Here is a 24655-nt window from a genome sequence, read left to right as displayed (position 1 = left end):
TATTCAATATCCTGTGGTGAACCGTAACAGAAAAGAATATGAAAAAGAATGTGTATATATATTTGTAACTGAATCATTTTGCTACCCAGCAGAAGTTAACATGACATTGTAAATCAAGTATATTTCAATAAAATAAATTGAAAAAAAAAAAGTTCTTTAGGATCTTCCATCATTTTTGTGTGTAGCAAGATCCAGAGACCAGAGTTTGAGATCATCGTTGTACAGCTTTGTCCAAACCAGTGGCTAAAAAGAGATTAACTATTGAGGAATTAACTTATTGTGTTTGTGGGGTACCAGACTGGAGGAAACTGGCAGCCAAAGGTCAGGAAAATATTACTGTGTGCCTGGTGGGAGCCTGGGCATCAAAACCATAGAAAATTTGCTGTAAAGGCAGGTGGAAAACCCCTGGGGCTGGCTCTGATCAAGTCACTGCTTTGTCTAAGGGTACACCTGGCACGTTCACTGCGCTGGGTCTGCCTCTCACCAGTTTGCTCTGGTATCCCCCTGCCTCAGCAAATGAAATGTTTGTCATGTCACTAGTGGGAAAAAAAATAGAGATAGCCAGCAAATTCCCAGTGCTTGGCCAGCCGTCACACCCACCACTACAAGTTCTCAAAAGACCTGTGCAGAGGGGACAAGCCAAGTAAAAATTAGTTGTTTATTATTATTATCATTATAGAGAGGGGCCCCAGATGGGCCAGTGAAAACCCTGGTCTCTGAGCCCTGGGCTACACCCCCGGTCTGGTGGAAGACCTCTTTTTGCTTTTGGCCTAAGCCCAAAACAAGTGATATCAAAGAGGCTTCTGTCACCCGCCACCTCCAGCTTGCTGCCCGTATTAGCTACCTGGGACCCTCTTTTGAAGAGTACAATAGTGGAGAAAATAACTGCAGTCATCACTGACGTCTGACATTCATATAACCCCTGCCCTAAGCCTGAAGCCTCGCCTCCTGGATTCCTTTCTCCTAATCCAGGCTCTTGAGGCCAAAAGGCTGAGATGGGAAGCATAAAGAAGACATAAGACAAAAAGCAAGGAATTAGACTCCAAGGAAAAGAACACCTCCTCCCCCAAGGCTATGCTGAGGTCCTGGGGAGGGGGCAGGAAGGAAACTCCCACACTAGAAATGACAAAACATAGAGCCACAAAGAAACCCATGGATTTTGTCCTAAAAGATATGATATGCCACATAGAAATAAGATCTTTTAATTTCTTAATTCCTCCCATTCCTGAAAATTCTCAGATTAATCAAACCACCAGCTTTGATTTTACCAGCCGAGACTATTCCCATTGCGAGGAACCGGAAGGCGTTTTATTCACCAGGATTCTTGTTCAGGAAAACACAGGAGTGTTGGGAAAGAATTCCTAAGAAATTCTTAGGAAGCCCCAGGCTTAAGCCCCAGGCCTCGGAGTTGGCTGATCCCAAGGTTTGAGAGTTGAGAATGAAAAATACCCAAGGAACAAACAAGGAAAGACCCCTGTTTTGTTCTTGCTAAGGAAAGAGGAATAAGAACAGAGCCTGAAAAGGAGGAAGAACCCCTCAAATCTCTCCATAAATGTCATGAAACTGAAACAAAAAACTGTTTTGAAAAGGATTACTATGGGATTATTATGAAATCGTGTGTGTGAATCTTTTGAAAATTATAAAAGTTCTATAGAACGTAAAGAATCTTTCACTCAATTAAAAAAATGTGGAAAAAAATACATAAAGAAAAAAAAGAGGTTCCCTATTAATGACATTCAAATTCTTTAAAAAAAAATTGCCATGGCCACCAAGATTTCAATAAACATCCTTATATGTAAACAAAAATAAAAACAGAAAACAAACAAAAAACATACACACAGAAAAAAAAAAAGACAACAAGTGTGTGTAGACATGAGTCAAAAATGGGAGAAACTGTGGTGGGCCACACACTGGGGAATCTCAGAAATGTGCAGCAGCCTTTGGAAAGATCACAAGCCTTGGACTTGAGGGTCTGAGACAAGTTCACTTGGATGTCCAAGAGGCAGGAAGACCTTCCCGGACATCTGAGTTCCTCTTCCCATGCAGCCTCGGAGGGCAGTGATTCTCTAACCTGACATCACCTTGTTGATTCTATTAGATGTGGTCACACAGGAGCCTTGGGGAAGCTTATTGCTCTCCATCTCTTGCTCTTATTAATGCAACGATCTCTCCCTCTCAGTCTAGCAGGGTAATTATGGATGTAATTGAAAACATCTCTGTATTCTGGTCCTGGCTCTGCCAATAACTGCCCATGTGACCGTGGGCAGGTCCTTGTCTCTTCAGACCTCAGAGCCCTGATTTGTAAAATGATGGAGGTGAGGAGGGAGAGGCTGAGTTAATTATCCCTTTTGTCCCTTACAAATGCAAATGCAATGAATCTTGCAGTATTAATCTTTCATGCATCTTCATTCTCACTTGAACTCTTATGACAAAATGCCTTTTATTGTAGAAATAAAAGAATCAGCGTTTTTTTGTTTTATTTTTTTAATAGATGTTATTTCCTTAGTGACAATTTCTCCTTTAAGAACACAGAGTAACTTAACATGCACTGGTTTTGTTACTCATAATAGGATCTTTTTTTACTTTTTAAACTAAGAGGAACTAGATAGGTGGTGTTAATATATATATATGTATTTCTTTTAATTCTCTAGTTTTCCTTTACGTCTTTCCCCATTCTTGCAGGTGTTCTCTTATTTGTGTCTGTGTCTGCCTCTCACCTTAGATTCTTAGATCATTGAGATTCAGAACAAAACGATCCTCATCTCTGTAGCCTTCTAAAACCTAAAGACCATCCTTTGTACAAAGTGAGCATTGAATGGATATTTCTTCAGTTGAATTGAAATTTGTGTCAAATCAAAATTTTTTAATTATTGCTTTGTATTGTGATAGGTTTGGTTGTACTGCAGAAATATCCACAAATCTCAGTGGTTTCACGCACTAGAGAGCTCTTTTCCTTTGCCAAGGCAAAGTCAGCTATAGGATGGGGTGGGAGTTGGGAAAAAGATGTTTTCTGTTCCACAGAGTCACTCAGAGACCCAGGCTGAGGAGAATCCTACTTCTGACTATGCTACCATCTGGAGCACATGGCATCTTCAGGGAAAGAGACTGAAAATTTTCTCGAGGGCTTTTTTCCTGCTTTCTGTACCCATTTCATTGACCAGAACTAATCACATGGCACTGCCTGACTAGAAGGATTTTGGGTCGTGTGGGCTCCCATATATGTAGGCAAGAACAGTGCCCCCAAGCTTGATAATCACTAGCAGTGTCCACCACATGCTTTACTCAATAGCTATAATGTTTCGGAGATAATGGACTCCTTTGAGAATCCTATGACCATTACGATCCCTCTCCCAGAAACAAACACATATATGTTGAAACACCCAACACTTTGCATAATTGTCAGGTTTTTCATTAATTTCTAACCCCATTCACTGGTCCCCCTACAGATCCTTAGACACAGGTTATGAATCCTTTGACAGAATCCACAGGCACGTTTAGTAACTGGTAACAGACCAACAGGTGAAAAAAAGTACATTACAGTGTTCTGTTTTAATTTTATGTTAGGAAGAGCCTATTTATTTACCTAGTTACTTGTTTTTGTCAGATCTGGCATAGTACAAGATATATGGCCAATGGGCTTTCCTCTGTGTTTGTTTTTATCAGGAAAAATTTGAGGGTCTGTTCCGGACTTATGATGACTGTGTGACGTTCCAGCTATTTAAGAGTTTCAGACGTGTCCGAATAAACTTCAGCAATCCCAAATCTGCAGCCCGAGCCAGGATAGAGCTTCATGAAACCCAGTTCAGAGGGAAAAAATTAAAACTCTACTTTGCACAGGTAAGATCATTCTTTACCAGAGTGAATCCTTTTGCCCTGCATTATTTTTTTTTTTTTACCTTTTCAAAGTGTAAATGGAGCCCTTTCTACTTTCAGATTGGCTTGTAGTCTATAATTCGTTCACTGAGAAACAAACTTATGTCATGATTCCCAGGCAGGGACAGCACAGTGGTTTAGAAAGCAGGTTCTGAGGGCCAACAGTCTTGGTTCTAATCTAGGCAGGTTACATAACCTCACTAGGCCTCAGTTTCCTCATCTGTAAAATGGGGATGGTGACATACTCCCTACACTGTCATTATGAGGATTAAATGAATTACTGTGTGTTAAAGCGCTTAACATTCCGTAAAAGCACAGTGAATGCCAGCTAGTACTTGTAATAAGAATGCTCTGATCCCGACTTAGCTAGCAGGGTTATAATTAAATTATATGACAGTTTTAATGGACTGTATACCTTTTCAGTGATTCATATCCATGAGAAAAAGTCACAAACATATGGAAATCAATATTGTGTTTTATTTTATCCAAGAATAAATTCTGGCTATTATAAAAAGGCACGGGTAATTCTTGGCAATGTTTATGAAGTCCACAGCAGTAGAAAATCAATGTCCATAATGTTTCATTAGTGTCTTCATTTCATTATTAGTTATCTCAACCCATCTGTTATTGGTCTGTAAGGATCATTTCGGCCTTTGGACTCTGAAGAGATGACACAATGAAATGAACATAGACTTTACTTCTTTTTAAAGCTGAATAGTATCCCATTGTATGTATATATCATATTTTCTTTATCCATTCATCTGTCCATGAACATTTAGGTTGTATCCACGTCTTGACGATTTCAAATAGTGCTACAATGAATATAGGAGTGCTAATATTTGTTCAATGTCCTGATTTCAATTCTTTTGGATAAATACCCAGGAGTAGAATTGCTAGATCACATGGTAGTTCTATTTTAATTTTTTTTGAGGAATCCCCCCATTTTGTTTTCCAAGGCAGCTGCTCGATTTGCATTCCCACCAACAGTGTGGAAGAGTTCCAATTTCTCCACATTCACACCAGCACTCGTTGTCTTTTGTTCTTTTGATCATAGCCGTTCTGACAGGTGTGAGGTGATATCTCATTATGGTTTTGATTTGCAGTTCCCTGATGATTAGTGATGTTGATCCTTTTATCTTTTACCTATTGGCCATTTGTATGTCTTCTTTATAGACGTGTCTATTCAAGTCCTCAGCCCACTTTTGAATCAGGTTATTAGGGTTGGTTGAGCCAGAAGGTAGAAACAACCCAAATGTTCAAAAATGGGTGAACAGATATACAAATTGTAGTCTGTCCATTCAGTAGAATATTTTCCAACCATAAAAAGGAACGAAGTACTAATGCATGCTACATCATGGATGAATCTTGAAAACATTATGCTAAGTGAAAGAAGCTGGATGCAAAATATCACGTGTTCTATGAGTTGATTATAAGAAATGTCCAGGATACGCAAATCCGTAGAAACAGAAAGCAAATGGATGGTTGCCACGATCTGACCAGAGGCAGAAATGGTAGTAACTGTTTAATGGGTACAGGGTTTCCTCTGGGGTAATAAAAATACTTGGAATCTCGATAGTAGTGGTGATTGCACAATATCGGGCATATACTAAACACCACTGAAATTGTTCAGTTTAAAATGGTTCAATTTCAAATTATGTGACTGTCACCTCAATTAAAAGAGAGAGAGAGAGAGGAAGGGAGAAAGATAGGAAGGTGGGAAGAAAGGATGGGGAGGGGAGGGGAGGGGCAAGGAGGGGTCTTAGGACCAGCACCAGCAGCATCGCCTGGGAACTTGTTAGCAATGCAGATTCTCAGGCCCTGCTCCCGATCTCAGAAACTCCAGGAGCGGGGCTCAGCAGTCCGACTCAGTAAGCTTCCCAGGTCATTCTTAGGCAGCTAAATGTTGAGATCCACTTATCTGCGGATCAAATAAGGTAACTGAGCACATGGTGTGTGGTCAGTAGTCACTATTATCGTAGCCTGGCTCATTGGTTCACTTGTCACACCTGGCTGAAAGCCAGGCTCTGCGTCTTAGTGGAACAACATGGCACATCTGAGGCCACAATGAACCATGTGTCTTCATTTCTACTGTGTTTGAAAGGTCCAGACTCCAGAGACAGACGGAGACAAACTGCATTTGGCTCCACCACAGCCCGCCAAACAGTTTCTCATCTCGCCCCCTGCCTCTCCTCCTGTCGGCTGGCAGCCCATCAGTGATGCCACACCAGTCCTTAACTATGACCTCCTCTATGCCGTGGCCAAACTAGGACCAGGTAAGCTCTGTGGGCCTTCCTGAAAATAAATATTTGTCAGCAACTTAGAAAAGCCAAACAAGATAACAGTCCTGAAATCCTGGGCTCCCGGTAACATCGGCATTTCTAATGGGTTTATCGCTGTATGTGGCCAGCGAGAGGAATGATGAATGAAAATGCAGCGTCAGACTTTGTACCTGTTCAAAAACAATTCAGAAACTGGCACGAAAATGTCAGTCCGTGCAAATTCTGGATTGCAATGAAGATATTCTAAGTTTGCAAAACAGGCAAAATGAGCTCTACCAGCTAGCACGACGAGGCTTCTATGCTGTGCAGCCTTGTTTTATGGCTGTGCCCAGGAATCTTCTGCTACAAGACAAGCCACCTGCCAAAGTGAAGCCTCTGAGTCCCCAAGAAGCCAGTCACAATAGCCTCTAACTTTAGAAAAATCTGTGGTCATTTTGTTCCAGTGTTGGTACCTGTAGTTTGGATGCTCTCATTTTCACTGCAGTGTAGTATTCCACTGGGCGATTCCACCACCATTCTGTATTCATCCACTCTCCTGTTGACGGACATTTAGATGGTTTCCAGACGCACTTATCCAAAAGCTTATGTTTTATACCTAGAAGTGATAACTGTCCTCAGTTTCAGCAGATGGCGCTACCTTGTACTCCATAGTAGTTTTCCTATATTATAGCAGGAGAGGAAGTGGGGGAGAGTGGGTGGTCCGAAACCAGATGGCAGCCGAAGTTTTAGGCACCAAAGATCCAAAGGTAAATAATGGCCATTGTGTCTTCTCTCTCTTCCAGTGGTTCTCCCGCTGTGAGAGGGGGCTGACCGCACCCCGAGAGATTCTGATTTAATTGACTTGGGTCAACTCAGGCATTGGTATTTTTAAAAATCTCCCCAGGTGATTCTGATGTGCAGATGAGTTCAAGAACCACTGGTAGCCAAATACCGGGGCTGTTAAATTTATAATAAGCTCATATCAGTACTTTTTAGTGTGGTCAGGAAAACATTTGGCATCAGAATCTCCCACCGCAGAAATCTGCAGTTTTAATGAGCACACGTGTTGATTCTTACATACACTGAAATTTAAGAATCCTGGGTATGAGGGTGACCCGCTCTCCTGGTTCACGCATACTCAGGGGTCCTGGGAACTTGTGATGCTAAAACCAAGAAATTCCCAGGCAATTCAGGGAAAGCTGACCATCCTACTGGGTCTTCAGATTTGATTAATAATTACTCCCTGCAAGAGAATTACTGGCTGTCCCATGTGTAGCATTAAAGTCAGATTACAGCACTTTCAAGGGGAGGGTCTTTGGGTGTTTCTTTGTAATCACCGCCCAGTCACTCAGCTTCCCGGAGCCTTTAAAATAGCCATTGTTTTCAACTACTGAGAAGCGGTAGGTGTCTAACTACTAAGATGGGCTGAGGAAAAAAGCGATATAATAATAAGGGAGATGTTTATGGAATGTGATTTCCTTGAAAGTCTAGTCCACATACAGGAATCCTGGACATATGCACTCCCACGTGCAAGGTATGCGCAAATGTTGTAGAGTGTGTAAGATACATCAAGTCTGCTCGTCAAGGCTATGACCCATTTCTCCCAGTAATTCAGGGCACTTCAGCAGCAGGACCAACGAAAGCTGCCATCCTTGGAGCTGCTCATTTGACTCCCAAGCAGATACTAACAGGAACACAGTCGAACATCTGGTACAGCCGTTTTGAATGTCGGCAAACAGAGCTCTACACAGAATCACTAAGGTCTTGGCTAGAGGACCTAGGAGTCACTGGCCAACTTGCATTTTACAGGAGGGGAAACTGAGGCCCAGAGAGGGGGGCAGAAATGACTTGCCAGTGACAGGACCAGGGCCCTGAAGCAGTACTCTTCCTGCTTCACTCTTTATAAAGGAAGTCCAGGCTAAATCAAGACTTTCAGATCCCAGCTGGCCTCTGGTCTACTCCCTGTAATCCAGTAAATGAAAATCATTTTTTATCCAGAGCCTAAAAGAAAATTCATTTATAGTCAGTGTTCTCAAAGCTTGATGCAAAGGCAAGATAAGGACAAGTCTCAGACGCCTGCACTGGCTCACTGAGCTAAGTCCCAGGTCTGGAGGGCACTGCCAGGCACCAGTGTGACCTGGGACAGACAGAGGCAGAAGGAGTAGAGGCAATGGGAACCAGGTCTCAGAAGGGAAGCTCACAGAACCTGGTTCGGAGGAGTGAGAAAGTAGGAAGGAAATGGTCTTAAGGAGGCAGAAAAAAGGGGGTTCTTTTTAGAGTTGTGAATAATTTATCGACAGTGTTAAAAATTCATGCCTTTTGCCTTAATTGTGCCGCTAACCTATGAGCCTCACCTTCCCTTACCAAGTAAATCTACCAGTTTTGAAGTGCCCTGTGGTGCAGTCAACACGGAAGTAGGCACTATTAATATTCCCATTTTCCAGATCTGACCACCGAGCTGTAGAGAGGTGAACACACTCGCTTGGGGTGACACAGCTAGTTGGGGGCGGAGACAAATGTCAACCCTGGCTCTTCTGACCATCACTGGGCCAGATCCAGTGGTCTCTGTTAAGGATCCTAGCTGCCTGGGTGGACTTTAGGCCAACTCTGCTCTGACATGGGCAGAACATTTATCTCAACCCTCCCTCGACAGTCACCTCTAACACCATCATAACTTCCGGAAAGTCTAATCCAGGGTCTTGTAAGCGTGCAAATGAAGATCTGTGCGCTATGTGGGCAACGGCGAATGTGGAGACGCTCCTGCTCTTTATAGGTGACTGATATCAGCGTCCCATAGGACAGCTGCAGTTTGGGTGTCTTCTCTTCATTTATCCTTCTCTCCATTCCTTGCCAGCAGTTTAAGGCTGTTTCTTTTTATTTAGTTATCCACGTGTCCTGTTCCAGTGTCCTTGAAGCTTCTGCACCCCACACGGATGAATGATTTATACCCAACAATTGAGCCGAAAATATCACAGAGGTTCTAGTAGAGGCCTGGGCCTCTGGCAGCTGTTTCGGCCGCATTGATGAGAGGGCAGGGCCACAGCCTGCATCCCCCCACCCACACCTCTGCCCCCTCCCCAACCAGGTGCCAAGGCAAGGAACTACTCCTTCAGTCTCCTCCTGGAACTTTCCACAAATGCTCACTTCCCCTTGTGGTAATTTTCTGTTGCTCATCTTTCTGTCTTTTCTGCTTTTTGAGGGGAGAATGCAGGTTTCATTCATTTTGGTATTCCCAGGGCCTGATAGCAGTTTGCACATAGTAGATGCTCAATAAATATCGAATGAATGAATGCATGAGCCCCCCTAGAGATAATTCTTCATTGGCAAATGGCTGCTGCTTTATGGCTTTAGCCAGACTGAGTCAACCAGCACTGAATTAATGTTTTCTCCACCAAGAGGACTTCTAGCATTTCCATTTGAAAAAATAATAATAATTTAGTAAAATTCTTTTTTTTTTTTTTTTTTTTTTTTGCTGTACGCGGGTCTCTCACCGTTGTGGCCTCTCCCTCTGTGGAGCACAGGCTCCAGACACGCAGGCCCAGCGGCCACGGCTCACGGGCCCAGCTGCTCCGCGGCATGTGGGATCTTCCCGGATGGGGGCACGAACCCGTGTCCCCTGCATCGGCAGGCGGACTCTCAACCACTGCGCCACCAGGGAAGCCCTAAAATTCATTTTTTGTTCCCTAGGCAGAATCATTTCAGTAACAAATTATAAGTCATTCCATGTTAAGGATGACTACCTCAATTCCAGCAGTAGAGAAATAAATTAGAATGAGAGCAGAGAAAAGCAACTCAAATGATCAAAGGAATGGTATTCTTCTTCCTTCGGAGGAATGACGAATAGTGCTCAGCTGGTTCAGCTGAGTGACTGAGAAGGGATGCAGAAATCTAAGGATGCTGAAGAAAAGTAACTCTGACGAAAGAGCATCTCTGAGCAGGGATCCGGCGTGAGACGGTCCTCGGGCCCGGAATCACGTTGGCAAACCAGCTGACTTGTGGGAGCTTTGGCACGTGTAGCTGCCCATGGAAGGCAGTCGTGTGCTCTATTTAGACCCTTTCATGGAGGATAAATGGGAGAGTGAGGACACAGGCCTTAGCTCAGACAGGAAGGGGCAAAACAGCACCTCGTTCTTTAAGCAAGGCACACTGGTGACCCTCTTCCAGAGAGGGGCAACTTGTGCTCCCCGGAACTTCTAAAGAAGCTCTTGAAACGAGCATGGAGGGAACAGTGCAATTACGAAGGGACCATGATCAAACCCAAGCTTGTGGGTTTCCTCTGAGATCCTTTGAAATCCTTAATGGGATGTTACGACATGAGACCAGGGCCACCCAACACTGGAGAAGCATCTCTCTGTACTATTTATTATAGTGAGAACAAATTCATAGTCCGGAAAATATATGAGAGGCACAATTTCAAACATTTTTAACCACTGTCTCCATGACTATATGTTCTGTTTTTCATCCAGAAAGTAAGTAAAATAGATAAATAAGGGGAAAGCTGTAAATAGAAACAATGGTTAAAACTTACATATGGGGCTTACTGTGTGTCAGGCATTGTTCTAAACACCTTACTATATAGATTATCTCATTTAATGTTCACTGTGACTCTACGAGAAGGTGGTGTTATTCTCCTCATTTATACAGCTGGGGAATGTGAGGCACAGAGTGGTTAAGTAATTTGCCCAAGGCTACACAGCTGGTAAGTTAAAATACGTCCCTCTGCCCCTGGTGAGAAACAGAAAGGACTAATGAAGCCAGCACCCTTACCTTGAAGAGTGCAAAGTTTGCAAAACCAGGGAGTTCTCTTGAAGAGTAAAATTAATTTCTCCAAAAGAAATTCCAGACTGTTGCAAAGGGACATTTTAAAAATACAAAAGAACTTAGACATTTGTTCCTCCAAATTTCATTTCTCTGTTTATTGGCACCTCCTAAAATGTATCCACAGCATTGGTTCTTTAAAGCAAGTTTGATGCTTTCCTCTAATGTCAGGCAGGACATGTGGATCAGAATTCACCATCCTCTGCTTTTTTTAAAGGACAGGTCTATATAAAACAGAAGCTTTCTATGCAAATCAGAACTACAATGAGGTATCACCTCACTCCGGTCAGAATGGCCATCATCAAAAAGCCTACAAATAATAAATGCTGAAGAGGGTGTGGAGAAAAAGAAACCCTCCTACACTGTTGGTAGGAATGTAAATTGGTGTAGCCACTATGGAGAACAGTATGGAGGTTCCCTCAAAAACTAAAAATAGAGTTACCATGTGATGCAGCAATCCCACTCCTGGGCATATATCTGGAAAAGACGAAAACTAATTCAAAAAGATAGATGCACCCCAGTGTTCATAGCAGCACTATTTACAACAGCCAAGACATGGACGCAACCTAAGTGTCCATCGACAGATGAATGGATAAAGAAGATGAGGTATAGATATACAGTGGAATATTACTCAGCCATAAAAAAGAATGAAATAATGCCATTTGCAGCAGCATGGATGGACCTAGAGATTATCATGCTAAGTGTAGTAAGTCAGACAGAGAAAGACAAATAACATATGATGTCACTTATATGTGGGATCTAAAGAAAATGATACAAATGAACTTATTTATAAGAGAGAAACAGACTCACAGACACAGAAAACAAACTTATGGTTAGCAAAAGGGAAAGGTGGGGGGAGGGATAAATTAGGAGTTTGGGATTAATAGGTACACACTACTATATATAAAATAAACAACAAGGACCTACTTATACACAGGGAACTATATTCAATATCATGTAATAAACTATAATGGGAAAGAACCTGAAAAACATTATATATATATATATATATATATGCTAGTTGTAAATCAACTATACTTCAATTAAAAAAAACAAAAAAACAGAAGCTTTCTACATTTATATTAATTCCCCTAGTGAATTTACAGACACCCATCATTTAACAATGACCTGGACAAAATAAGATGAGCTTTTTCCTGGTGGAGAATGAATCGGATGTTTTCTTTTGTTTATTTTATAATGCCTATTATTCCTGACTCCAGAAAGAGTATAATCCTATGTTCTTTTTGGATGTAAAACAAAATAGGAAACACAAAACCCAGCCCAGCAAAACAGCTTATCTGTACACATTAGCAAAATGGCAAAATAGAGAGATGTCCGTGGCACTAGATGGGTGGTCAGTCAGAGGTGGGCTGTGAAATGTCAGCTTATTCTGCTCTCTAGGATGGCTCTGGAAGGTCAAGTTCATTGTCACTGGAAATGCCTGCAAGGAGAAATATGGAAAGTCATTGTCTGGGCATTTTTTTCCTCCTGCTATTTTTAGCTCTTGTTAGAGAGATCAATTTTAGTTAACTGCAGAGGAGGGCTTAAAATGGTGCTCGAGTTTCGAGTTGCGTACATCGGCTATATTTAGATTTTTTTCCAAATTCTTCTCCATCAAAACATGTCATAGTAATTGCTGGTTTGCTTCTCAGTATACATTGTTTCTCCCCAAACAGAAAATAGATTTCATTAATACGTGTCACGTATAAGGAAGAAACATTTTCTATTCCAGGCTCATTGATTCCAAGGTAGGGAAAATTCCATTTTTTAAATATAGATGAACACCTATATTTGGGGTACCTGTAGCATGACCGCTATCTAAGCCCCAGTTCTTGTTCGACAACTGCTATACTCTGATCACAGACACAAAAAGCAAATAAAACAGCCAGTCCCAGGGTTCCATGTAGCGCAGTCTCTGCACATCACCCCCGACCCGAGGGACACGCAGATTTGTGAGCCCAGGACGGACACGAGCTCCTTATTTTACACCTACTTTCGAAGAATTTTCCCGGGGGGGGGGGTGATGTTAAAGGGGCTTTTCTTCTTAGCACATATTCCACAATTATCCTCAATCACTACTGAGTAGCAAGATGAAATATTTCCTCTTCTTATTTCACAGGTAAAATATGCACGTTGTAGGAAAACGGAAAAGACACAGGAGCAAAACGTGGGGCTGTGGGCGTGTGTGTGCATGCGCCGTGCGCATACCCATAGTCCCAATGCCAGGTCGCTATTCTTGGGAAAGGAGGAACAGGGTGATCATTCCCAGACTGGAGAACCTCTTGATTCTATGGCCAAATACAAAGTGAGAGTGCGTCCACTTCCCTTCCTCACGTCTGCATTTTCCTCTCATGGCGGGAACACAAGCCCCTCCTCACAGGCTCCGGGGACCCTGTCTCCCTGGTTTCTCTTTATCTTTCCACCTTCTCCCTCTCTGGTTCCCTTGGTCCTTTACCTCCATCTAGGGTTCCACTCCTTTGTCTCAACCACTAATGCAGGGGCCTCAATCCGTTGTCCCCATGAATTCCCTTCAGGTCCTAAATGACTCAGGAGGGAATGAAGATAAATGGCCACCTAATCCAGTCTTAGAGGAAAAGCCCCAGAAGATAAGCAAACTTTCTTTTTTTTTTTACTGAAGGATAGTTGATTTACAATATTATGTTAGTTTCAGGAGTACAGCGTAATGATTCAATTTTTTTACAGATTATACTCCATTAAAAGTTATTACAAAATAATGGCTATAACTCCCTGTGCTCTTCAACATACCCTTGTTACTCATCTATTTTATACATGGTAGTTTGTATCTCTTAATCCTCTACCCCCCTCTTGCCCCTCTGCCTTCCCTCTCCTCACTGAAAACCACTAGTTTGTTCTCTGTATCTGAGTTGGTTTCTGTTTTGCTATGTTTTTATTTTATCTTCTAGATTCCACATATAAGTGATATCAAATAGTATTTGTCTTTCTCTGCCTGACTAATCCCTAGGCCCATCCACACTGCTGCAAGCGGCAGAATCATTCTTTTTTATGGAGGAGCAATATTCCATTGCATGCGTGCATGCGTGTGTGTGTGTGTGTGTGTGTGTGTGTGTGTGTGTGTGTATCACATCTTCTTTATCCATTCATCTGTTGATGGGCACTTGGGTTGCTTCCATATCTTGGCTACAGTAAATAACACTGCTATGAACATTGGGGTGCATGTATCTTTTCAAATTAGTGTTTTTATTTTTTCCAGATAAATACCCAAGAGTGGAATTGCTGGAACATATGGTAGTCCTATTTTTAATTTTTTGAGGAACCACTCGCTATACTGTTTTCTATAGTGGCTGCACCAATTTACATTCCCACCGGTAGTGTACAAAGGTTCCCTTTTCTACACATCCTCACCAATATTTGTTATTTGTAAGACTTTTTGATGATAGCCATTCTGGCAAGTGTGAGGCAAACTTTCTTTTATTAAAATAGAGCACCTCTTAAAACAAAACTATGGAAGTATTCTGCCTCTCCCCACCTCCCTCTTCCTCTCCCTCCCCTTAGCCCTCCTCCATCTTACCAGAGACCACTTCTGTTTTCCTAGTTTGTTGAGGGTCGGGGCTGAGGAGAGGGGTGGGTGAGGAAGAAGACCCCCGATCACTCACATGGATAATCTTTTCCTAACATGCACATATTCCAGACCTACTGAGGCAGGGAGGTCCATGTGTAGCCCTGATGTCTTTTCTGTGCCCTCCCAACCTCATTCCTGAACATCACAGGCAATATGGCGGTCATGCTTTCACACTCGGTGGACCTCCATTGGAGTCCTGTCTCCACCACTTGTTTGTGGTGACCTGGAGCAATTTACTTCCCCCGCTGCACCTCTTTTTATTTAATGGTGATTATTTGACAACTTGCAAGCTCATTATGAAGATACAATAAATAATATACATAAAGCACTTAGCCCGGTGCCTGGTACATAAGAACCATCAAATCCGTAGTGGGTTCTGTGATCATTCTGCTCTGAGCAGTATTGTTTAGCAAGGCATCCTCAGAGAGATTTCTTGTTTCCTCTGCCAGTACATGAATTACAGAGTCTACCAGGCAGTAAGAACAAGGTGCGCGTCCTTTGAGGTGTTGGTTGTTATTTACATGGGCTTGTTCTCGGAACTGCCAGTGAAATATTTGGGTTGGTCTAGGCTTTGCTTTATACCTTCTGCCACCCAAGCCTAGAGGGCGTTTTTTGACAGAAACAGCTGCTGCGTAAAGGAAAGGGACAGAGTTGCTCTTCAGTGACTCATCCTGCCCTCATGTCTACCTACTGCATTTTTCTCCGAGGGTTTCCAAAATTAAATATGAGCTTGTGGAATCACTACGGAATCAGAGAGAAAAAAATTGCAGAAGACTTCCCTCTCTGCAAATACTTCTTCCTCCCTGGATTTTTTAAAAAAAATCCTAAATCCCTCTTTCTACTTCTGCTTAGAAAATCAGTTCTTTCTCCACTCTCAGACTGATCTGATAGATAGGTGGCCAACAAATAGCTGTGATTTTATTTATTTACTTATTTATTTATTTATTTATATTTTTGGCCACACTGCATGGCTGCGGGATCTCAGTTCCCCGACCCGGGATTGAACCGAGACCATGGCAGTGAAAGCACCAAATCCTCGCCACTAGACCACCAGGAAACTACCAGCTGTGATTTTTAAAGTTTCAGTAAGTCCCTGTGCCCTGGGTCATCTCCTCTTTTAATTTGTAGCTGTCAGTCAAGCTCCAACTTGAAGAGAGGTATTTCTCTTGCTTTAGGATGATGATTAAAACTCAGGATGTGAGTTTGAATCCAGCCTCCACTTTTTATTAGCTGTGTGACTTTGAGCAACTTTCTTAACCTCTCTGTGTCTCAGCATCCTCAACCGTAAAATCGGATTGTTGCAAACATCAAATGAGATAATAGTAAACGCTTAGTGTGTGTTACCTACTTATTGTCACCTGATTTTCAAACCGTATCTTAGTCTCCTGCTCAAATGTAAGTGCCCATGTTAAGCTCTCAGCTCAGTGTTTCTCAGTGTGGCATTTTGGAACTGACAATGCAGTACATTTAGCATCTTTGGGCCTCACCTACTAAATGCCAGTATCCACACCCTACCCAGTCCCTATGACAACCAAAAAAAAAAAATCCACATCACATTTCCAGACACCATTGGGAATGTAGCACCTCTGATTGAGAAGCACACTGATTACACTGTGGTGGTATTTATCAGGTGGTTCTCAAATATGGCAAAGAGTCGTCAGAGACACAGAGGCCAGGGGTGCCTAGTAAGGTGTCAGGTACCAGTGTGGGAGCAGAAACAAGTGGGGCAAGAGGGGAGACAGTACAGAGACATGCTCCCCGCCCCCTTCCCAGACACAGACACACATTTTCTTTCCTTCCCTTTGGAAAAATAGGGGAAGACGAGATTGCCAGTAAATAACTTAAAAATATCGTGAAATAACATATCCGTGGGAGGGAGGGGTGCAGCTTTGAGCAACTTTATGATGTTTTTCACTATAACTCAGTCCTTGTACTGAGGAACCCGTTGGGCCCCAAACCAAACCAGCATCTGCCCTGCCAGGATTGAGAGGGGCTTAAAAGACAGTAAGCTCAAATACTGGCTGGTGCCTGCGGTGGAGGAACGGAGGTACCAGTCACCCCTCACCCCTTCCCGGCTCCCCACCTCTCCCCTATCTGAGAGCCAGACCAGGGCCAGGTGCCTCCGTCTACACAGTTGACCAGAGAATGGTAATCCAGGGCTTGTGGGCCCTCCCCTCCCTGCCAAATGCTATCAAGTCCTAACCCTAACACTTGAAAAAAAAGGCAATCCAAATGTGAACCCTTTCAAACACATTTCCAATCATTCTGAACCCTTCTCTCAGTCTCTGTGTTCAATCTCCCAACAGGCAGCATGTTCAGTAAAAATAACCCACATGGAAATTCCGTTTCACTTATTCCATAAATCAGGACTGATGCCCGCTACTTCCTCTTGAAAAAAAAATCACATTTACAATCTTAAAAATTGGGGGTAGGGGTTTGCAGTGTCAACTCAACATGATCAAGCCTGAAATGATTTTACTACTGGCATTTTCAGTTTTCTTCTTGATCAAATGTTAAAGGGCTGTTAATCCACACTGAAGTGTAGCACTCAGCACACAACACAGCATGGCCCTGCGTTCAAGGGTCGAGTCAGAGATGCTCTTGGCACTTGCCTTGATAAGCCATCATCCATTCTTAAAATTCAGTATAGATTAATAACTGACACCTGCTTTTTCCTGTTTGGTTCAGAACTTGCTGAGGGTTAGATAAGAAGTAAGGTAGATAAGATTAATAATGCCAGCTTTGTTTCTGATGAAAGGCTAACGCTGAGAAGGCAGCCAAGATGAGTGACAGCCAGGGCTCCCTAGTAGTCAAATCCAGGGAATTCCCTGGCCGTCCAGGGGTTAGGACTCTGCGCTTTCATTGCTATGGGCCCAGGTTCAATCCCTGGTCAGAGAACTAAGATCCCACAAGCCTCGTGGTGCATACAAAAAACAAAACAAAACCAAAAAAGCTAGCCAAAGGAATCCTATTTAAAAAAAATAAAAATAGTGAAACCCAGAGCCATGCCGTTTTACCCAGCCTGTCCCAGAGATGGGAACAGTCAGACTGCCCCACAGTGCAGGGTTTTTTCTGCTGGGTTTAGCACGTGGCCGAGAGCACGGCAGAGCACAAGCCCTTTGCAGGCAGGCCTGGATCAAGAGAGAGGTGGCACAGGGTGAGCTGGCATTGCCAGTTCCTTTCCCGAAAGGTACTCGTCAGATGTCACTCCTCTTCCACTGGGGAGGAGTAAAAGAGGGGCCAGAGAGAGGGGTCCCAGTGATGGGCTAAATGGAACTCCCTCCCCTTGGAAGGAATCACTGGAACTGGTGAAGTATCCATTCTAACATAGCACGTGAGCAGGGAAGCAAAGAGGAAAAATCACCAAAGGCAATGAATTTCAACTCAGTTGTAGGGGGTCAGCTTGCTTGTGAACAAAGAACTTACATGACCTGTGCCCCACTTATCAATTGCTACGTAACAAACTACGCCAAAATGTAGGGCTTGAGCAACAACAATCATTTATTTTGCTCATGAGTTTGCTCTTGGAGCAGGGCCCGGGGGGGCGCTCATCTCTGCTTCGTGTAGCGTTGCTGGGGCCACTCACCTGGGGACGGGCGAATCAGCTTTCACGATGGTTCACTCACTTGGCTGGCAAGTTGGCATGGCTGTTGGCTGGCAGCCCAGATAGGCTGTGGTTTCTCTCCGTGGGAGCCTCTTCGTGTGCTGCTTGGGCTTCCTTATAATATGGAGGCGGGGTTCCAAGCATGAGCACCCTGGCAGAGCCAGGTGGTAGTGCCTGGCATTTTTGTGGCCTAACTCAGAAGTCGCACTGGTTGCTTCTGCCATACTGTATTAGTCAAGGCATCCTAGAGGCCTGAACAGGTTTTAGGAGAAGGATCAAAGAGGGAGCAGTCCTCAGTGCAGGAGTGGCAAGGTTCTAGAAGAGTAATGTCGGGCAGGAAATATTATGGCCATCTTTGCAAAACACGGTAGATCTACTACAACACGTAACTTTCCTGTTGAGAATTCACCTTGAATATGAGAGGTAGTAGAGGTAAAGCAACAAGAAATCATGGAGGATCTATTTGCAGAGAGTCCAAAGTTACCATAAGAGATGCAAATTATCTCAGTCTATAATTTGTAGTCCCTTTATTTTTTATAATTTACTAAATGTTGTCTTCTAAAAAGGTTCATTGTCAAGGAGATCTTACCTAGAATAACTAGCAATGGGCCAAACCAAAAAGGGCGAGATGCAGAAGGAATGACTGCCCAGCTTTAGCTACAGACTGTTCACGAAAACATGAGTTGCCATGAGAGAATATTAAAAGTTAAAACCAGGACTTTCAGCAGACTTTCAACAGACTCTCTTGTAGAATCTGAAAGCAGTAGAGTCGTGAGAGGCGGGGCTGGAAAGGGATTATGAGCTCATTCTTTGAGGTCAGGTGGACCTGACTTTGAATCGTGGCTCTGCCATTCACTACCCGTGTGCTCTCAATGTCCTCCTGTATCATCGAGACATTATGAAACCCACATTACAGAGCTGTTGCCGTAATTTAAATATCCAATTTACGTGAAGTACTTAGAGCTGTGTCCGGCATCTACTAAGGGCTCAGTAAATAGCTGCTGGTGTGTTTCAGGTAGATGGCAAGTGTCTGTGACACCTCCTATGTCCTGGCACTGAGAGCTCACAGAAAATAGGACAAATACCTGCCCTTCAGTGGTTTTTAGCTTAGTGGGAAAGCTAAAACTTACACACGTCTTTTGAACTGTACCCAAGCCCATGACAGTTCCAAAGGCCTGGATGAGAATTTAACGTGTGACCACGCGCCAGAGGAGTTTACACTTGCTTGGCTGGGAATTTGTTTCATGGAAGGAGGTAGAAAACCCGAACCAATGCCTCTTCTGAGGGCTTCTGGTCCTGGCCTCTTTTCTGAGGCCTAGGGAGAGGACAGTTTGAATACGAACTCGAGGAGTTGCGAGTGTGAAGGGTGAGCCTTGGCTTGGCCTTGAAAAGACACACTGGTCTGCTTGGCCACCCCTCCTCGTCGCCTCCTGAGCCCAGTGTGTCCCCAGGGGGTGACGGCAGTGATGTCAGCCTTCATGGTAGAGGAATTAGCTGAAGCCCAAAGGGAAAGTGAGGCCAAAAACAGAAAAGTTCAATCAAGCAAGACCAAAGCTCTGTCTTTTGATTCTGTGGGCTCTCAGCAGCTATTGGGCTTTGCCGGATTTTGATAGTAAGAAAGTTTCCAAAAACATAACAGTGAAATGTCAGCATTAATGGGGTCACAGCAGTAAAACAGCTCTACTACCAAGTAGTCTGACTTTGTTAACTCAATGTGAAAGTTGCCCTGCACAGGGTGGCCCGCATCCCAAGCGTGCCCCCAGCACACTTAGTCTAAGAGGAAAGCGTCTCCTTTCAAATAGATAAACACACTGCAGCTAGAGGTGTCTTTAAGAGAATATTCTTTATCCAAGCCAGGGCAGAGAAAGGGTTTCATCAAACAGCTAGCTTCATTATGCACATTTTACTACTTTTTTTTTTTTTTTTAAAGCTAGCTTCTTTCCAACAGATGAAGAAAGGGCAACATCTGGTCAGTCCCCTGGCTGGGGTCCCTGCTGTCACCACCTCACCCGCAGGTCCCTTGGTCTCCATCTGCCATGGCAGATTCTTTTCTGTCATCCCCCCATCAGAAGATGAGAGGCTGTTGCTCGCCTCATCCCGGCATCACACCCAACAGGGCAACGGAGGGGACCACGTCAGCCACTAGTGTCTCTGCAAAAGGCACTGCTTCTCCAAACAGGAGGACGTCGAAGGAATCCTGTGCGGAAAAACAAGAACTACCTCATCTGATTACTCAGAAATTATCTCTTTCTCTGTTTCTTGTCTGAAGGTGTCTCTCATTCAGACTTGCAAAGCATTCCGGGAGGAAAGAGAAAAGTCTAGAAACCCTGGGTACGATGAACTCCATCATCGTCCACAGGATTTGCTGTTCTCCCAGAAACAAAGATGAGAAGGCCAAAGACGAAGAGTGCTGGTGGCCGGGAGGGGCCGCAGAGCTGATCTGGGATGCCTGGCTTCTTCTCCCGTGCGCGTCTTCAGCATCCCTCCCTCTGCTACCCTCTCCCCACACTATTATCATTTTCCAACGAAAAATTGTGGTGCGGACTGGAGGAAGGGAGGGGGCAAGTTATTTGCACACCAGCATCCTCACAGGACCACTGCCCCCGGCCTGTCACACCAAACCACGTAAGAGTGTCCACCCAGACACTGAAACACGGAGAAGCACCTAGGGGCGCTGGGTACCGAAGTAGATGCCACTACATCCTCATGCTGCTAAACTCTCTTTGCAACAAGCGCCCCCAGTAAGCTGTCAGGTGTTTGAAAACAGCTGCTCAAAGAAGCTACCACCCAAGGTCTGCCCACCTGTTGCCCAGAGCCTCTCATGGAACGCCCAGGTGAAGCCGGCTGCACACAGCTTCCTCTCTTTAGCAACGTCTGCAGTGGCTCTTCTCCCTTGGGCTTTTGATAAAAATGACAAATTGCTTTAAAGGAGAACGGAACAAACACAGTTGTGAGCTGTGAGTAGCACCAATGTGTACATCCCAACTACAAGGGCATGTAGGATAATAAGGTCAGTGTGGATTCCAGGGAAGTTAGGTTCGGACAGACTATCCATCCCTGCTAGCCGGCAGGGAAGCAAAGCGTAGCATGAGTTCTGCTCCGTGTTCCCTGTTTTTGTCACTCTCCTCTCCTGAATCCACACTGGCCCTGTCAGCTCTCTGTATCAAAAAAGTCAACCTCCCTGGTGGCGCAGTGGTTGAGAGTCTGCCTGCCGATGCAGGGGACACGGGTTCGAGCCCTGGTCTGGGAGGGTCCCACATGCCGCGGAGCAGCTAGGCCCGTGAGCCACAACTACTGAGCCTGCGCGTCTGGAGCCTGTGCTCCGCAACAGGAGAGGCCGCGACAGTGAGAGGCCCGCTCACCGTGATGAAGAGTGGCCCCCACTTGCCGCAACTGGGGAAAGCCCTCACACAGACATGGAGACCCAACACAGCCAAAAATAAATTAATTAATTTTTAAAAAAAGCTACAGTAATAAAGAGAGTGTAGTATTGGCATCAAGGTAGACAAATAAATGAATGGAATAGACTAGAAAGTCCAGAAATTTTTAAAAAGTCAACCTTATTCACATAACACTCTCTACCTACAATTTCACCCAATCTCGACTTCAAGTTATAGAGTCTTCATGGCCGTATTTCTGTGGCTCTAGCTAGTTCTCGCCCTCTTTGTTGCTGCCAAGATCCAGGGAAGTGCTGGAGGTGTGATGCTCCATTTTTGTGAAATATCCGGTGCCCTCATCCAGGATGTTGGTTCGGGGTGGGGTGTGGAGGTCCAGTAAAGACTTCTCTGACTCTTAACAGAGAGAGAACTCTCTTAGCAAGATGTGGCTCTACCCGTTCGCTAGGGCTGCCACGACGGAGGACCACAGACTGAGTGGCTTACACAACAGCAGTGCATTGCTTCACGTCCTGCAGGTTAAAAGTCCAAGATCAAGGTGTTGGATCAACACAGGGCCGTGCTCCTTCTGAAGGTGCTGGGGGAGGATCTGGCCCAGGCTTCTCTTGTAGCTTCTGGTCGTTCCTTGGATTGTGGCAACATAAGTTCAGTCTTCACGTGCAGTTCTCCCTGGATGAGTACCCACGTCCTAATTTCCCCTTTTTATAAGCAAACCAGTCATTTTGAAATAGGGCCCACCCCGATGGCCTCATTTTAACTTAGTCATCTGTGAAGAGCCTATTTCCAAATATGGTCATGGTCATAGGTACGGGGGGTCAGGACTTCACCGTCTTTGGTGGGGACAGGGGCGGGGGCGGGGAACACAATTCAACCCGTAGCAACAAATGACTCTGAACACTTACATCCCCCTCGGCATTACTTAGAAGAGATTCGACGCTTATTGCATTGTCAGTGCTTCTCAGTGCCTAACGTCAGCACTAAATTTAAAACTGTGCCTTGCAAGCGTTCGCTGTTTTCACCATGGACACTTACCAAGGTGCACACAGGAGCCCGTAAATGCTACCCCAGCTCTGGCGCTGACAGTCCTGGCCCCGGCCCTCCGGAAGGGCACTGTCCACCGCAGACTGAGGAGGACAGGCAAGATGCCTGGACTGAGTGGTGTCTGGCTTTGATCCTGGAGGGAGGGCAAGACTTCGGGGACTAGGTGAGACTATAGCAAATAAAAGTAGCTGGTTTGGTGAGTATACAAATGTGGCTGTCATGATTGGTGAGAGACTGTGCGGCATCTTTTGTCCTAGTCTAAGAAATGAGGACTTGATCTAGTGAGACCTGGAGAGCCACTGACCAGGAGGGTGTCTGGGAGACATTGCTTTTAGGTGTTTCCCATTCATGAAGGATGGGAAAGGAAAGATAGGGCGTCGGAAGAAGATTAAGTGTGTCAGCAGTTAACCTGAGAAGTTACAAGCATGCAGATTGAGGATGCCCCTTGCACCCTCCCACCTCCTGCATGCCTCCTACTTGTCTTTTAGACCCAGGTCAGCTGTCGCCTCCACTGGGAAGCCTTTCAGAGTTACTTGCTCCTTGCAGTTTGGTACCACTGTCCTTGACATATATTGCCACCCCAGCGCTTACCATAGTATTTTGTGGTACTTTCTGTTTCCATGTGCCATCACTGGGCTCTGCTCTTGTGGAAGACACAAATATTTTTGAATGTGCCTTGTATCCTTTATGATTAGCAATGGGCCAGAGCATGGGAGATGTTCACCCTGAAGTGAAACAGAGACAGACAGGAAGACTGCTGGCTAATAGTGAATTGACTACAAGAAGAACCAGTCAAGAATAGGCTACTAGGGCTTCCCTGGTGGCGCAGTGGTTGAGAGTCCGCCTGCCGATGCAGGGGACACGGGTTCGTGCCCCGGTCCGGGAAGATCCCACATGCCGCGGAGCGGCTGGGCCCATGAGCCATGGCTTTGAGCCTGCGCTTCCGGAGCCTGTGCTCCGCAACGGGAGAGGCCACAGCAGTGAGAGGCCCGCGTACCACAAAAAAAAAAAAAAAAAGAATAGACTACTAGACTCTTGGAACTGGAGGGAACTTGACCGTCATCAAATCCTGCTACCATGTAACCACTGGAAATCCCAGATGAGCGGCGATTCCACCTTATTCCGTCCTGGGGCAGCTCTTGCCATAAGAAATGTACAGCAAGAGGAGAACTTGGAGAACTTCTCCAAAAGATGAAGGAGTGAGGTGATGGGCTCAGGATTACTCAGCCGTTAACAGCCATGCTGGGAAATAGAAGAGAAACTGGTAACTTACTGCCAGGCCCACTGAGTCATCCCCCCAATCCCTTGGACCGTAGTTATTACCATTTTGAAGTTTACAGCTGCGGATGCTGAGGCTAAGAGAGGTGAAGGGGCCTGTTCAGGGCTGTACAGGTGACCGGGGGTAGAGCTGAGATGCAAAGACGGATCAATCTCATTTCACTTTCCAACACCACCCCTGGAGAAGACTCAGCATCTCCTGAGACACGTAAAATGCGCCCTCACTTCCTAAACAAACTTCACCAAATCATTTGTGTAGAAATCCCTCCCGCTTTCTTACCCCCATTTCTCTTGCTTTTCAGGAGAGAAGTATGAGCTCCATGCAGGGACTGAGTCCACCCCAAGTGTCGTCGTGCACGTGTGTGACAGTGACATCGAGGAAGAAGAGGATCCAAAGACGTCCCCAAAGCCAAAAATCATCCAGACCCGGCGTCCCGGCCCGCCGCCCTCCGTGTCCAACTGAGCTCACTGCTCCACCTCGAAGAGAATACCTGTCTCCTCTTTATCATGCTTTTTCCCCCCCGCCCCATTGTTTGTTTGTCAAAAAAAAAAAAAAAATTGCCTTTAAATCCCTGGGTGTTTGGTTGTTTGAGATTCCTTCCTTGTAATCAAGCCTCTCGGACAAAAGGGCTAGGAAAAGGTGATATGTTTCCTGATCATATCATACCCATCAAGTATAAGACATTATTTAGAAGATTCTAGAAAAAAAAGTAGTATTTTCTTATTAAACAATCAGCACAGCCTAACCTTCGTGCTCTCCTGTTGATCCAAGCCGGAGACATCAGTG

The 24655-nt window shown here is 44.6% G+C and overlaps 1 protein-coding gene across 2 annotated transcripts in view; it reads left to right on the top strand.

The window, feature by feature from the left end:
- The window catches only part of RCAN2 (regulator of calcineurin 2), a 258355-nt gene extending 233918 nt beyond the window's left edge, over positions 1–24437 (top strand). For both annotated transcript variants that reach the window (XM_065884743.1, XM_065884744.1), the window contains 3 exons: positions 3664–3837; positions 5975–6146; positions 24171–24437. In XM_065884743.1, coding sequence (XP_065740815.1) covers positions 3664–3837; positions 5975–6146; positions 24171–24331 — 507 coding nt within the window. In that variant the 3' untranslated portion in view covers positions 24332–24437. The remainder of the gene's footprint in view (positions 1–3663; positions 3838–5974; positions 6147–24170) is intronic.
- The last annotated feature ends 218 nt before the right edge of the window (positions 24438–24655 follow it).

Source organism: Phocoena phocoena, chromosome 10, assembly GCF_963924675.1.
Source record: "Phocoena phocoena chromosome 10, mPhoPho1.1, whole genome shotgun sequence".
Lineage (NCBI taxonomy): Eukaryota > Metazoa > Chordata > Mammalia > Artiodactyla > Phocoenidae > Phocoena > Phocoena phocoena.
This window is presented reverse-complemented; position numbering and strand designations above follow the sequence as displayed.